The sequence below is a fragment of the Nothoprocta perdicaria genome, unplaced genomic scaffold, assembly GCF_003342845.1.
Source record: "Nothoprocta perdicaria isolate Ctin4 unplaced genomic scaffold, notPer1 scaffold_210, whole genome shotgun sequence".
NCBI lineage: Eukaryota > Metazoa > Chordata > Aves > Tinamiformes > Tinamidae > Nothoprocta > Nothoprocta perdicaria.
The window spans coordinates 959,500-974,367 of record NW_020455317.1 but is presented as its reverse complement, the minus strand read 5'-3'; the positions used below and the strand labels follow the sequence as shown (position 1 = coordinate 974,367).

The window sequence follows — 14,868 nt, the reverse complement described above, 5'->3', positions numbered from 1 at the left end:
CCCTGCACACGCAGGATCACTTAGGGCACGTGGCTCAAGTTGATTCTACAACCTCTCTTGGCAGCCTGTTCCAGGGCTCTCTCACCCTCATTGTCAGGAAATTTTTCCTTAAGTTCCTGTGGGACTTTTGGTGATTCAGTTTGTGGCTGTTTCCTCTAGTTCTGTTGGTGACCACAACTGAAAAGAGGCCGGCCCCATCCTCCTCCCTCCCTCCCTTAAGGTGTTTGTATGCACTCATCAGATCCCCTCTCATGATTCCTTGCTTTTTGTTAGTGCAGCAGTCAGCTATTTAAACTTTGTACTTGTGAGCTACAGATTATTTGAAAACTGGCGTTTCTTTCTGAAAATATGCTTCCTGGGTAGCATTTTGCACTTAATATATGATATGGGTGATTTTTGATCTGTGTTGTTTGCTGCTTAGCTAATTAATGTTTAAAATCATCATTTTTAAGGGTTTGGGATGGGATTACCTAACACATTATCTCTTCTTCTTATGTAACAGTGTTATGATCAGCACCTATATGCCAGACTGTGGTCGCCTAATTTAAGGGAAGGGGGAGGACTATTTTGAGTAAGACCTATGTTTACAGAAAAACAGTTTCGTAGACTTAATTTCACCTTGATCTGCCAGAGTCTGATTTGTTAATCTTATCAGGCTGCAAAGTATGACCTTGTATTTTTTCCCCTTTCCACCATCTCCAAAAAAGTAGGCAGAAGGCTTTTAAAAAGTGAAATCCGGGGCACTACTTTAGTATATCAATCATATTTAAAAATACAGGAAAACTTCAGTATTGTAGATTTTGCTATGAGTATTATTTGCTTTAATTAGAATTTCCTACAGCACCTAAAAATATTGATGCAGACTTTATTGTGAATTGAAATGAATACATACAATATGTAACATCCACTAWTTATTAGTGGTGTCTGACTTCACTAGATATGTATTTGATAATGAATTTAAGTGGTATTCCCAGAGCCATGCATGGCAATTTTTAAATGAAGTTCCTGAATCGCTTCCCCTCTCTCTATACAGAGGGAGGAAAACGCATCATCCTGTCCAATGTGTTTCCCCCTTCCCTTCCCTGGCAGCCCTTGATGCAGATGAGGTTTGAACTAAAGCTGTAACTCGGGAGCAACTCCTGCTCTCATTAGGTGACCAACACATCACAGGCCAGTGGGATCACTGCCTCTCCACATCTCCCTGTTGCCAGTTTGCCCTTCTTTGTGGCAGCCCAAAGCAATCAGAAAATCTGTTTTCTCATCATGCTTCATGCCCCTGCTAGGAGCTGCTGGCAGGATGTGCAAGAGATGGGTAGACCTGCCCTCCCCATGTTGGGAAGTCCTCAGGGAAGAGAGGATGTGTAGGGTCTCTGTGCCAGGGCACATGGCACCGTTGGGAAGGGAGTCGACTGGAGATGTCTCTTGTTTATTTTCCTAGAAATACTCATGTTTTCATCTTTGAGGAACATCTTTGAGAACCAGATCCACTGTATATAAATGTGGAGGAGACCTCTACTGCTGCCAGTTGTTCTTCGGTGTGTCATTGATGGCTTTGGGGTATTTTTTTTTTTTTTTGTTTTGTTTTGTTTTCTTTAGGTTGTGACAGTCTTGTGTTTTGGACTTGGTATTTTCGTTGTGAATTCTTTCCCCTTACATTTGCTCTGGCTTTGTTTTCTTTCTCTTACTTCTCTTCCCCACACCTCTGTACCCTATCTTCTCTCCCTGCTGTAATTTTTATTCCTCCCTTATTTTTTTTATCCATGTTGAGCTGAAAACAGTAACATGACCTGGCATTTTTTACGTCATTCTAAGATATTTATATACTTCCATAAATCTCTTCATTTCTTTTTATTGTTCTGTCATATATAAGTTTTAGTTTTTCCTCTACCTTGCTAGTCTGGGGATCAATTTGAGCCTACTGTGTTTTATTAGTAGTAAGGGGAACAAAATATCTCCTTTATCTTTGTTGCTTTGGCACCATCTTCAAATTACCCCTTTTCTCTGTTTGACTACCCCTCTTCCTTCCCTGGAGCATCTGCTTTATGTCAGATTTTCTGTTGGTAGTGAACTAGGTATGATTTCATTGGGCAATAGGCAAAAGGGAAGKTGTTTTCAGTTGGTACCCTATTTTTTTTCTCACTTTTGGGAAATGAGGAGTGAGCTGAGCCACCACTTYTCTGGGGACTGTGAGCCTTTCTTTCTTTACATCAAATTTGGTGGCTAAACATGAAGGCTTGTCTCGAAGGCRGATTTATTTTAGTCATCCTGATAAAATTAAACTGATAAAATTAAACAGCTATGATAATGTCAGGAAAACCTTACATGTACAGACACACGAACTTGGCAACAACACAAGCTAARTTGGGTAAAAACGTGAACAACTTCCCCAGCAATTATTATATTGAAATGGGCGTGTTTCCATAGGAATTTTTACTTGTCTAATTTTACTAAGATTCAAACCATATCTTCTTCTAGAAAGTCTTCTCATATGAGTAACTGAAAATAGTAGCTAGGACCCTCAAGCTCATGCTTGCTTCAGCGCCGCGTCTTTAAGAATCCAGAGTTATGAGTATTTCATAAACTTGGTCCAATCGTTATAGCTCTCTCTCATATATATATATATATATATTTTTGATGATGGTACCTATAGAACATAATTAGGTTTTGTACAGCAATCTTTAAGATGAATCCAGACATCTTAAAGTAGTTTACAAAAATAGGAGTGAGTTGGGAGTAATGTTCCAACCCTGTAAGGTCTTGCAGTGGACGTGTTATCACTCAGCAATAATCCAGGCTTTTCTGTCAATGTTTGAATCTATTTTATTGAAAAAGAATTTTGGCAAGGACACTGGGAATTGCYGCAGGCCCTTTCAGAACTGACATTATGAGAGAGTCTTGGTTCTTTGGCTTTTATTGCATGGAATATCTTATGTGTCACTCCATGTGAATGGCCAAAGTAAAATATTAGCAAAGCAGCCTAACAGATTTATACAACCACTGTCTGTCCATTTGACATGGTAGGAAATAAGCTATGTATGGATATGCATAGGCAAATAAAAGAAACAAGAAATAAGATCTGCAAGTGCAATGCAGAGAGAAGTGTTAATTCAGGTCAGGTGGTAATGTAATAACATATGGTAAGGCATTAGCCTTTAAATATTAAATTATTTTCTTATTAAGATAATTATGTTCTGATTTTTGGAGCAAAGAAACGTATTGCAAAACTGGGTGATTTAATACCTGAGCTACCAAAATTTGTTCTCTAGTAGAGAGCTAGCTTTTCTCGTCAATCAGTGGCATTTCATTTTCTTTTATCGTGTAACCAACACCTGGGTTTCCATCAATACTGTAAAACATATTGAACAATTGAAACTACTATTTTTCCTCATGCTCATTTCCTCAGGAAAGCATTTAAGGTACACATTACTGTAAGTAAGCTTTCAAGCATCTCCCTATATCCCTTTGATCACAATTGTGTGTGTGTATATATATATATATATATATGTATATTTATATATGCACAGATGACTTCTATGGCCACTGCTTTCCATGTGCTTCCCCATGCCATGGTACTTTTGAACTTATCATTTTGAATATGAATTTTTGTGGGGAGCTGTTAAAATGATTTGCTCCAACTGGCACCCCCGGAATGTGCAGACTGCCTCCTGCCAGAGCAGGAAAAGCCAAACTAATGCATGGAGCTGCAGTCCGCAGCAAGGATGATGTTGCTGGCAGCACCAAAGCTACTCAGGGGTTAGTGCTCCCTATTTAACTGTATGGTCTCTGTTGAATTAAAAATACTCCAGTTCAGGTAAGCATGACTGATAATTTAGAAATACTAAAGGTGTCCTCTTGCCTTCCTATTTTTCTCCCTTCATTCCTCACCTACAGGTCCCAAAGTATCTGAATCCCCAGACCCTCCTTGCGTTTACGTTTTCATTTTCTTGGTTTATAGCAAGGTTCTTCCAGCTTTCGGAAGGGTGGCTAGCAAAGATGTGCAGGCACTGCCATTGTGTTTTATTGTTCCGGGCTGTTTTTCCCTGTGAATGCAGGTGGGAGTCTTTCACTGAGTTGTTTTTGTGTTTTTACTTTTTCTTTCTTCTAAGCATTTGTAGCCCTCTTATTGTCAGTCTTCAATCATTTTTGATAGATCAATATATTTACCACAGTGGTGGTTCATCCTACAGTTATGCTTGTATTTTTTTTCTTTGTTGTAGGGGTTACGGATAGATGCAGTGGGTCATATCTCTGCGATAGCTTTGCTGTTATGTGCAGGGTCAAGTCACTTAATAGCCTCACCCCAACACCTGTATATTTAAAGGGAATACAAAATGTTTTCACTCGTGTGTTATCAAATTTACTTGTTTTCCCTTGTTTCTAGGTGGACTTTGAGCAGGTAAAAGTGCAATCTTTGCCTCAGAAAATTTCATCTCAAAAAGACCAAGTACGACTGCTGGGRTTTCACGTGTGCTTTACTGTTTGAAAAGAAAGGCTCCCTGAGGTAGCTCCATCAGACACCACAGAACCAATTGCTTTTAAACATAATATTGTGAGGTGGTACTGGGTGATAACATTTACCTGGGCCGCTCGGAAATGAGGCAGATCCCCTGTGAGTCCTAAGCCTTGTTGATAGGTGGGTACCCATAAACCAAAGAGGAGAAATGTCAATCTCWCTGATGCCAAAATTAGGCCCAGCACAGCTGTCTCATGCGGCCAGGAGYAGATCCTGAATATGTGCAGCCTCTGAAGGGAATCAAATCCCAGTGTTAGGATGATACACTCCACCATTGCCTGTCCCTGCTAATGGGAAAGATGAGTGAATGGGACCTGTTGCTCCAACAAGTCAAAAGGACAGGTTCATGGTAGAGCAGAGGACTGAACAAAACTCACCATCTTATGGGATTCAGGTTGTTTCAGGTCATAATGTGTTATGTCAGCTGTTATAAAACTGTCAAAAAAAAAGGAAAAAAAATAGGACAAAGAAGTGTGTTTTTGTTACAGCAGAAGATAGGTACAATGTCGTAAACGAAAAAGTAGGTCAACCAGGCAGTACTACTGTGTAAAACATGATCTGCRTCTCCTCATGGCAGCGAATTAAATTCTGGGGACAATTCCTTGGACTTGCATGGGTTTCAGCCAGGCTTAATAATTTAAACCAGGCGAGCCTGTAAGTACCGGTCTGTAGGACGCAGTCCCCGCGCGTCTCTCACCGGGGCTTTGTGCATCCTGGCCCTCGGCTCCGGCGTGCTCCCGTTTCGAGGCCAAGGGAGTTTGCTGTGTTATGGAAGCAGCCACTCGGCTACCTCTGCGCAGCTCGGGGTCCCTGGATAAGAGCAGATATTCCTRGAAGTGGCTGCTCGAGTGGGCTCGTGTTAGCCAGGCACATCGCTCCCATTGCTGTCAGGCTTTGTGTCACCACAGGATTTGCCCACTGTTGTGAGCAAGGATGTTAACACCAATGCACAGGCTACGGCTTCTTTCTTTTTTTCCTCCCCCCCATTCTTTTCTTTCTTTTCTATCTCTGTTGCATTTCAGTTTCCTTTGTCTTCTGTGCAGTGCCCTGAAAGAGGTTAGGAAATTTATCATGACTCTTTTTAATGGGTTTTTAAAGTCCAGCGTGACACAGATTGAATTGATTCCTGGAGCTGCAGCTATTTCACTATTAAAAATATTTTTATCTTTACTTTTTTTTTTTTTTTTGTGAGAAAATATGTATTTCTTTCTACTCCTATAACAAAGCCCTGCTTTCTAGTGTTTCCATATGGTCAGATATTAGGCCTTTCCCGAGATAATTTAGTTTGGTCATGTGCATGGCTAGGATTTTTATGCTAAAGAATTCTGCTAGTGGTTTTGTGATAAATGCTTAAAGCACTGGGAAATGACTTTTATTGGGCTTAGTGTGCATTTAGCAATGCATTTACAAAATTAAATGGTTCTCTGTGTTTATGTGTATAGATCTTAAAAAGGTATTGAAAAAGGATATGCTACCCTAGGTATGCAAGGATTAAAAGAAACCAATTGTTCCACATTCATTCTGTATCCTGTAGCATAAAAAAAAGTACGTTTCAAGGAACTCACTAAGTTTTTACTGTTTTTTCCCCTTTGTTTCAACATATTTTTAATGGGAATAGGTAAAGAAAAGTGAGTCCCAATGACCAGCTCCCTCATGACCTTTACTTAGTTGATAAGACCAGCCAGTGTGTCCCAGGGCCGTGGGTTTATTGCAAAGGAACTAGTAGGACTTCCTCACTGCTTCCYGCTCATAAAACCTTGCTTCAGTTTGCTTAAACTTTATATATCTTCAGGCTGGTAGCTATGAATAAGTTGTATTGTCAGTATATTGTTTCTTGTTTAACAAAACAATGTATTTGTATGTGTAGTTGGTTATGCAAAACCCRTTTCAACTCACTCCTTTTATCATGTCATGTTTATGATACTGGAAATTGAGTCTTTTGTATTATTGAGGAATTAAAACATTTTAATATCAAGACTATTAATGTGGAAGCACACATATCTCTTTTGACATAAAAAAGAGTAAAAAGGGATGGTGTGCAACATATATTAATTCATTGATTTATGATCAGTGTGCATCAAAATGCCAATAAGACGTAGAGGGAAAGAAATTTATATATATATTATATTTAATTTTTTATATATATATAAATATGTTTATTTTGAACACATGCARAAGTAAAATACAGTATTGCCCCCCACTGCTGATGATATTTACAGTAGCCACATGAGCTGTCTTGCCAGGAAATGAAAGCTAAAGTGCAGAATGAGAACAGAAGCAACCTACTCGATTTTGAAAGTGTCTGTTTTGAAAATATGTATGAGGACATGATTTTTATAGAAGGTAGATATTCAGTGTTTTCTGAATGCTCTTCCTTTCGGAGCTAAAAGGGCTCACCAAAATCAGAGACATGAAAAACTCTAGTCATGCTTGTGAGTCTTGTCCCTCGCTGATAATGGGTAACGAAGCTTGCAGAAGGGTAGATGTAGGCATGGCTTTTATTTGTTACCTGATGCCAGCTTTGTAATTTTTCTCAATTGCATCCTGGTCAGAAATGCTTTATGAGGACAAAGACAGGTAATGTAGGTTTTGCTTTCATCATTTTCAAGTGTGTTTGCTCGTTTGAAGTTTATTGGTGGGTGTGTAACCAGCAGCTCTACTGCGCTTGTGGTTCCCTTAGAGTCACCCTGTTTTATAGACGACTGGGTGTTGCCATCCAAAGTAGCACCAAATGTTATTGAAATCTGTCCAATTTTATTTTCTGCACATGGTCTACATTCATATTATGCTCTTGCTGTTCCTCACCTCCCAACTTTCACTGGAGCCTGGACCACAGCACATGCACCGTGTCCTGCCTCCTGGAATGCTGAGCATCACCACGTGCTCTCCCAGTACTCATCCAGGTTGATCCCACAGGCTCTGCTAGAAAGAAGTGCCCTGCTGCCCCTCTGCCATATATTCACCTAGTCATGTTTTTCTCCATAGCATCTTGGTCATCTCCTCCCTCTTCATGGACCTTGCTCCTTCTCCATTTACCCTATAGGAAATGGCTGTAGCCCTGACACTGTGACGTGTCCTAGTGTTTCCTAGAAATTGCTTACCTGTCTGTCAAGTGAAACTGCTTGTAGCTTCTGACTAGAAATCAGATAAACTCCAAACATCCCCATCCCTCTGTTACTTTTTATAAAAAAGAAAAAAGAGAAAAAGGCTGCTCATGTATTGTGTGTATGACTGTCAGCTTCTCCTCTTCTTCCTCCTCACCTGTCTTGTAGCTTTTTTTTAACTGCATAAAAATATGCAACACTGTTGAATATAAAAAAAATAGACTTGTCCAAATCCATACAAATGAATGTGGTGAGACAGTAGCAAATAAAGTTGAGAGGAACAAGAGGTTTGCTCTCTCCCAGCTGTAGCCTCCTCTGGAAACAGTGACCTGATCTTCTGATGGGGCTTTGTGGCAGCATATGGGAAAGGGACGCTTTGGTATGGGATGAGGTGCAAAGAGCTCGAGCTGAGGCTGCTCTCACACTGTGCCTTGCAATCCCCCAGCGAGGCCAGCACAGAAATATGCTGAAACACACAGGAAACATCACGGGAGGCCGGTCAGGCAATCTGCACTTTAATGCGTGCAGACAAAACAGGCTTTGGTTGAAATGTCACAGTCCAAACACGGGTTAAAAAAAAGAATAAAAAAAAAAAGGCAAAAAAAAAAAAAAAGCAGACTGATACAGGCCAAGCTTGGTGGGAAAGAGATGGGTAAAAATTTGGAAACCTCCTTCTAGCAGCCTTGCCAAACAAGGACTGATGAGCGTTTTCAGCTTCACCCTGTTGAAATGGCATGGTACTGCCAGGCAGGAGGAGTGACCGGTTCCTTTGTTAATGTCACAGCACTTCTCATTTCCAGCAGTATCCCACAAAATCCTCCTGCCTTATGAAGTGCAATACTGATGCAGCTACTCAGCACTGGTGATAGGATGTGAGCGTGCGTGGTGTTGATGGCAATTGTGCCGGTCCCCTGGCCAGGACAAGGATAACAGGAGCGGCGGGAGCACCGTGTGGCTCGGCATTGCCTTCGCCATAGGTTTCTCCTGTAGCCCACTTGGTATGGGAAAGGAAAGGGTGCTTTCTTTGCTGCATCTCTTACCAGGCTGTTGGTATGGGCAGGGGTTTCTGTGCGTTTGCCATGTCTAAACTCTACACTCGGATCCAGGCTCGGATTTCCGTGGAAAACCAAATGGATGCAGATTGCCAAATAAGCTTGTATAATTTAGTGGGTTTTTTTTTTTTCCTTCCTCTTCGTAGCACTTTGTGAGCTTAATTTAATCCCTGTCATTTCTTATATGTGGGTAAATGTCATCTACTTCATTTCATGAATGAATTAACACAGCCAGGCAGAGTCTGCACCTCCTGCACCATTCGCTGGGAAGGGGGAAGGGATTAGGAAAAGGGCACAGCACCCCAAGTTGCTGAACCCCAGCCTGGGTTAGAAACACCAGGGCACAGATCTTGTGTGCACCACAGGTATAGAGCGTTTTTGGGAGACCCTACCAGTTCCATGCAAGGCAATAGCCAAAATCAGCCCTTCTCTTCCTAACCCTCAACCCTAAAAATACTACTTTTGTAGCACGAGTGTTTTACTGGACCAAGTGACAGAGAAGTTCCTTTAAAAAGAACTGTGCTTTTAATAGTAGGAAGAATATAAATAATCCCAGAATTTTGTTCCTTCTTTTTTTTTTTTTTTGGTATTTCCTTAAGCACATCAGGAAGCAGAGGTCTCTTGGCAAGGTGCAAGTCTGCGATAGCGGGGAGGTTTTTGGCATGCAGAAGATAGCATTTTTAATCCAGGGTGTGTGGACAAAGAGGTGGCTGCGCAGCAATGCCGAGCAGCACGGAAGGCATGTGCCAGCCTCCGTGCGTCCTGTTACATGATATTTTTAATACAGTGAGGAATTAAATTTAATAGTTCTGTGTGCTTATTTTTAAAGCTTTCATGACTTGAAAAGAAGCATAGTTCGTCGAAAAAGGAAATGAGAAACAATTTATTCTTAAATAGAAATCACTGTGGCCATGCTGTCTTTTTTTTATGCRCTGGATTATTCTTAGGCTAAGGCATGTCTGCACTGGCAGAGCTGCGCCYGAAACTTTTCCTCTGCACCTGAGCCTGCTCAGGGCTGTCGCTGCCTCGTCTGCTTGTGCAGTAAGTTCACCTGTTTCTAATTTTTCATTTTATTTTATTTTTTTCCTTAAGAGGTCGCATGAATTTCTTAGCTCTCTAATCCAGAGTACTCCGCTTGGCGTGCCCTTCCACGCGCTCCCACTCTGCTGTGCAGCAGAGGATGCTCTTTGCTTTCTGCACCGTGGTTATTTACACCGCAGGCTCCCCAGCCCTTGCATGGGCCTCCTCCTGGTGCAGAGCTCCTGCCAACTAGAGCTCAGGGACCCCAGGGACCTCCAGGCACTGATATAACCCCAATAAAAATTGGGCTCCCTGGTACCTGACAGTTTTCCTCACTCCTTCCCTTTCCGCTCAGGCCAGAGCAGCAGTTTCTGGGGAGATGGATGGGCTGTGCAGCCATCGGTTACCTACTAGTTAGTCCAGTAGGGTCCCAGTGGCCTACAAGGAGCTAAAGACGGTGGTGTCCACAGCAAATCAATTTGCTGACCTCCAAAATAATCAAGCAAGTGATGCCAGTTTGAAGTCCTCCTTTAAACCAGCGGTGCGCTGCTCATTTGTGCCTTTCTGTGCCTGCCGTGAGTGGATGGCTCTAAATAACAGAGGTGGTGTGACTGAGGAGCTTAATTTTCTTTGGAAACATCTCCTAAGAAAATCAGGGCTTTTTTTTCCCCCAATATTCCTGTATGTTTGCATACTTCACCTCTTTTCTTTGTGTTTTCTTTGTGTTGTTCTCTCTTTGTTCCTCCCCGAGGAAGATGGAGATAATAAAATTCCCCCCCTTTTTTTTTTCACTTAGCTTTCCAGATGATCTTTGTGTACTTTACCAGACTGCAGCACGGTAAACACARCCTTGTTTATTATCCAGCAGTGTATGTATGCTTTATGATTAATGTGATGTTTGAAATACACGGGGCTGATAATGGATCAAAGTCTTCCATGAATTGGCAGCAGCGCTATAAGCAAGGTGAGGGGGCTGCAGGTGCTTCTCATGCCCGTGTTGGACAGAACTGCATGAGCAGTTGCCCTGCCGTGCCCTGCAGACCTCTGCTGCAGACACAACTGGGGCAACTGCTCCTGAAGTTTACACTGAAATTTAAATGGAAATTTAAGGCAATTCCCCTAGCAGTGTAACTTARGTTACACTCATCTACACTCCCAAATCGTAGTCGTTGAGTGGGTGATGAATTTTTATTTCTACCCATATGGCGGCATTAGAGCAGGTTCTGGTGTGGACCGAGTYGTATCACTAGGAGAAACGCACACTGCGTTCACACGTTCTTGTTTTTATACAGGAGTGGGCTCGATTAAGAGTGTTTTTAGTTCACTCCTAACACGCTGCATGGAAATATAGTAAGGGATAGGGTCAAGCAGTTTATTTGTACTGCACTGCTATAGTTAAAGGCAGCAGTTCTGTGTGTGGACAAGCCCCAAGAAAAGATTAACCTGGAGAAAGTTAATAAAAAGTGCCATCCTAAATTATTCATGAATCCATTTGTAATATGCTTGCTGGGAGGCTTTTGTTTTCCTGAAACTCTTATTTATTAAAATCTGACAAGAATATTGTTTTTTATTCAATAATAAATCTAAGCCTATGCGAGCCAGGCGATATCCTCATGCAGTTATACAGAATAAAAATAAAGTTACATGGCAGGGGTATTTGGAAAGAATAGATCATTGTTTAGGAGGATTTTATCTTTTACTTGCTGTTTCAAAACAAGTAAACAAATCGTAATCAGGAGATATCCTCCTGGATGGAAAAGAAAGCCTTTATTCTGCAAAGGATTTAAAGTTTTTTAAAACTCAATTATTGAAAGTTAGGCGTATTTCCAGTGTTTTCGTAGACTCTGGACCTATGCTTGCTAAGTGAAATAGTTCAGGCAATTTTGTTCCATACTTTGTTTGTTTGTTTGTTTGTTTGTTTGTTTGTTTTTAACTTAGCTTCAGGAGGAAGAACATGGAAGTCATGCTCCTTGCTTGTAGATTTTGAATTTTCCGAATCATGTCCATACATGCCCACTTACTTTTCTGCCTTAGAAAAGGTTAGAAAGATTATGTAGAGAGTAGGAGAATGGAAAGAAGCCAGGAAGAGAGCTTTTACTGCTTGGAGTGTGATAAAAGATGATAGTCTGAATGTGCTTTACACTAAGTCATTTCTTAAAATCAGACTGAACTCTGCTTAAAAAGCAATTTAAGATATTGTTTCAATATTTTCAATATATTAGTTTTAGTGGCTTTTCCCCCTCCTTTCTTTTTTCCTGCCCTTACTTGCAACAGGATTCAGTATTAGGAAAGTAAAAGCAGGTATTCATAAATAGAAAGACAGAGAAGAGTCAATCAGAAAGAAAGAATTTAGCTGTGGAAGCAAAAGTAGGAGTTCTGACGGCTGGATTGAGTTGGAGGTTGAGATGTAGATTTGTTTGCATAAGCCTGATGTGAAAGTCACTGTCTCATAAAAGCAGCTGGAGTAGGAGATGCTCCATTCTCACATTTTAGCGGTGCAGAACGAGTGAGGTGGAAGAAGTTTGATTTCCATGCTGGAGAAGGTAGGGATACGTATCCGCTGTATGAGACGCAAGTGGAGCCCGTGGGTTGGATCCAGGAGCTACCAGTTGCCTCTGGAAACTCACCAAAGGACACCAAATGTCTTCATCCTTCCTGAAGATTTCTTGTCTGCTGTTTGCTACGAGCTTTGGTAGAGGTGTCAAAGTAGACTGAGCAACCCTGCTTTCCAGCCGGGACATTTGACTGACTCGCTAGCCCTCGGTGAATCCGTGCTGCTGCAGCTCCATTGCCATGGGAACCTTCAGTTACTAAATTTAATCCAGCCCGGGGTTTGCCTGACTGTTCTGCTGCTGCAGTGTAGACAGGTGATAAGCAATGCATCGATACTGTGCTGCATCATGCCAAAACGATTAGGCAACGGTAATGCTGCAGCTTTGCAGCCTCCATGGGTTTGCTCCTGTGCTCTGCTCTGGGCCAGCCAGCCTTCCTCCACCTGCTGTCGTCATCCTCTTCCTCCGTGCGTGGTCGGTCTTGTCCAGCTGCAGGGGCACTTGAGACAATGCTCGTGGTAGATGGGGCTTTGCCACTAAAAGCCATTTCATCTCCCTGGAACTTCAGGGTGAAGGGTCATGAAGTTCCCTCAGGCTTGTKTGAGTGGTTGATAACTAATGTTTTGCTCTTCTGTAGTTTAATTTAGTGATGCCACGTTGCTTCATAGAGGATCCAGCATGGAGTGCATTGAGSATTATGCTAAAATAATGGCTGATTACTGATTAATCAGTTAGAAGTTTTAAACTGTGTCCTCTAAATTATGGAACCATGCTTCTTAATTTAAAAACCAGTAATTGAGAGGGATGTATAAAGATATGGATTTACCCACCGTAACATGTTYTATGCGATATCTGAGCATGACAAGTATTTTCAAGGCAACAGATGCACTTTAGGGCAGGTCATCACCTGATGACAGGTCATCATCTTAGGCCCGGCATCATTCTCTGGTGGTAGTTACCCGCTAAAAGTGACTCTCCACTTTCTTTCCTTGCAGATACTACATTGGTCGCCAGATGTTTGTGGTGGTCTCCACCCCAGAGATGATCAAGCATATCTTAGTGACAGACTTCAGTAACTTCACCAACCGAACGGTAAGTGGGCAGAAAGGATGTTTTTGTGGATGGAAGGTGGAAGAAGGCTGCAGGGCTGAGTTCAGACCCAAAGTGACTGCAAGAGAGCTCAACAGGGAGGGAAAGATGGCACAACATGGTTTGAGGAACTTAGAGATGTATGGCTATATCTATATGTATTTATAATGCCATTAAAAGAGGTGTGATACACTTGTGACTGAGGTATGTGGTGAACACTGAATAGAGAGTTTTGCCACTGGCCTCCTSTGAAATCCTAGGGCAGTCCCTCACTAACTCTCTGCCTTGATTATGGGGACAGTATTCTCTCCCCATAATATACTCATAATATCCTCAYAATATTCTCAGTATTCTGTCCCCATAATATACTCTCAGCCTGTGTTATGGGGACAGTATTTCCCTTTCTTTCTCCTGGCCATGGWCTGCTCTGTATTTTTAGACTTGCTGGGGTAGGAGCAGGCTGCCTGGGACAGGGACATGCCTCCCGCAGCTAACATATGTTGCTTCATCTTATTTATTGCTGTGAAAATAACAAATGGCAGAGAATACAGTTGGAGTCAGCAAGGACTTATACATATTCTGTTGATTGCTTATTTATGTACAGATACATATTGAAAAGCTCCCTTTCAAGGGCTGTTTGGAACAAATAATGAGGGAGGGAAATGCTAGAGGGACAGTAAGGATTTACAGCAGTTCCTCTGTATTTTACAAAGAAATACTGTCACTGTGACCACACGTGGCCTCTGTGTCGTCCGTTCTTCTCGTCCTCGTGGCACCTTTGTGTGCTCAAACCTGCYGAAATAAAACCACAGTATCCGGAAGCGCTCTGGATGCCCTCAGAGGAAACGTCATCCCTGATCAGCTCCCTGAGCTGCCGCCTCTGTCCCTCTGCCCTGTGCCTGCTCACAGACTGTCTGTCCTCAGCGTTGGCTTCTGCTGGTGCTTAGGGTTCATCTTGTAATTCACCTTGTAGTTCACCTGTAGCTTGTAACTGCCCGCACCAGCATCCATTCATTCTGCTTGTAGCTCCCATCTGAGCGGAGGAATCCCAGCATGTGGGTTTCTTGGGCTGAAGTTCTTGTTTCGTGTCTCMTCCCCATTTATTTGTATTTGAAGAAACTTCCTGTCCCTTTTCTTCTCCCTAAGCACAGATKCCTGTCTCTTCGTGACTACACCTTYCCCATGCCTTTCTCCTGAACGTTTGACGGGAACAGATTCTCCAGATTATTCATAATGTTAGCTGGTGTCCAAACAACAGCTCTCTGAAATGAGAGAGCATTCCTTTGAGGATGCATTGTGATAGTCATTCTGCTCTCAGTTTTAGTCAGCCTTGTCATTTGAACACATCTGTCTGTGMGTTGCCACCTTTCTTATACTGGCAGAATTATTCTTTCTCTTAGGGTTTCTCTGGTTTATTTCTCTTTCCCTGTACATCTGTCTTTCATGTTCTGTAACTCTTCTGTTCCTCTGTAAAATTCACATTAATTCAGATTACTCTAGCCAGTCTCTCCCTTCCTTTTTTTTTTTTTTTTTTTTTT

At 41.9% G+C, this 14,868-nt stretch overlaps 1 protein-coding gene across 1 annotated transcript in view; it reads left to right on the top strand.

The window, feature by feature from the left end:
- TBXAS1 (thromboxane A synthase 1) overlaps positions 1-14,868 on the top strand; it is a 221,083-nt gene that overhangs the window by 88,905 nt on the left and 117,310 nt on the right. The window contains exon 5 of the mRNA XM_026038508.1: positions 13,237-13,333. Within this exon, the coding sequence (XP_025894293.1) occupies positions 13,237-13,333 (97 nt within the window). The remainder of the gene's footprint in view (positions 1-13,236; positions 13,334-14,868) is intronic.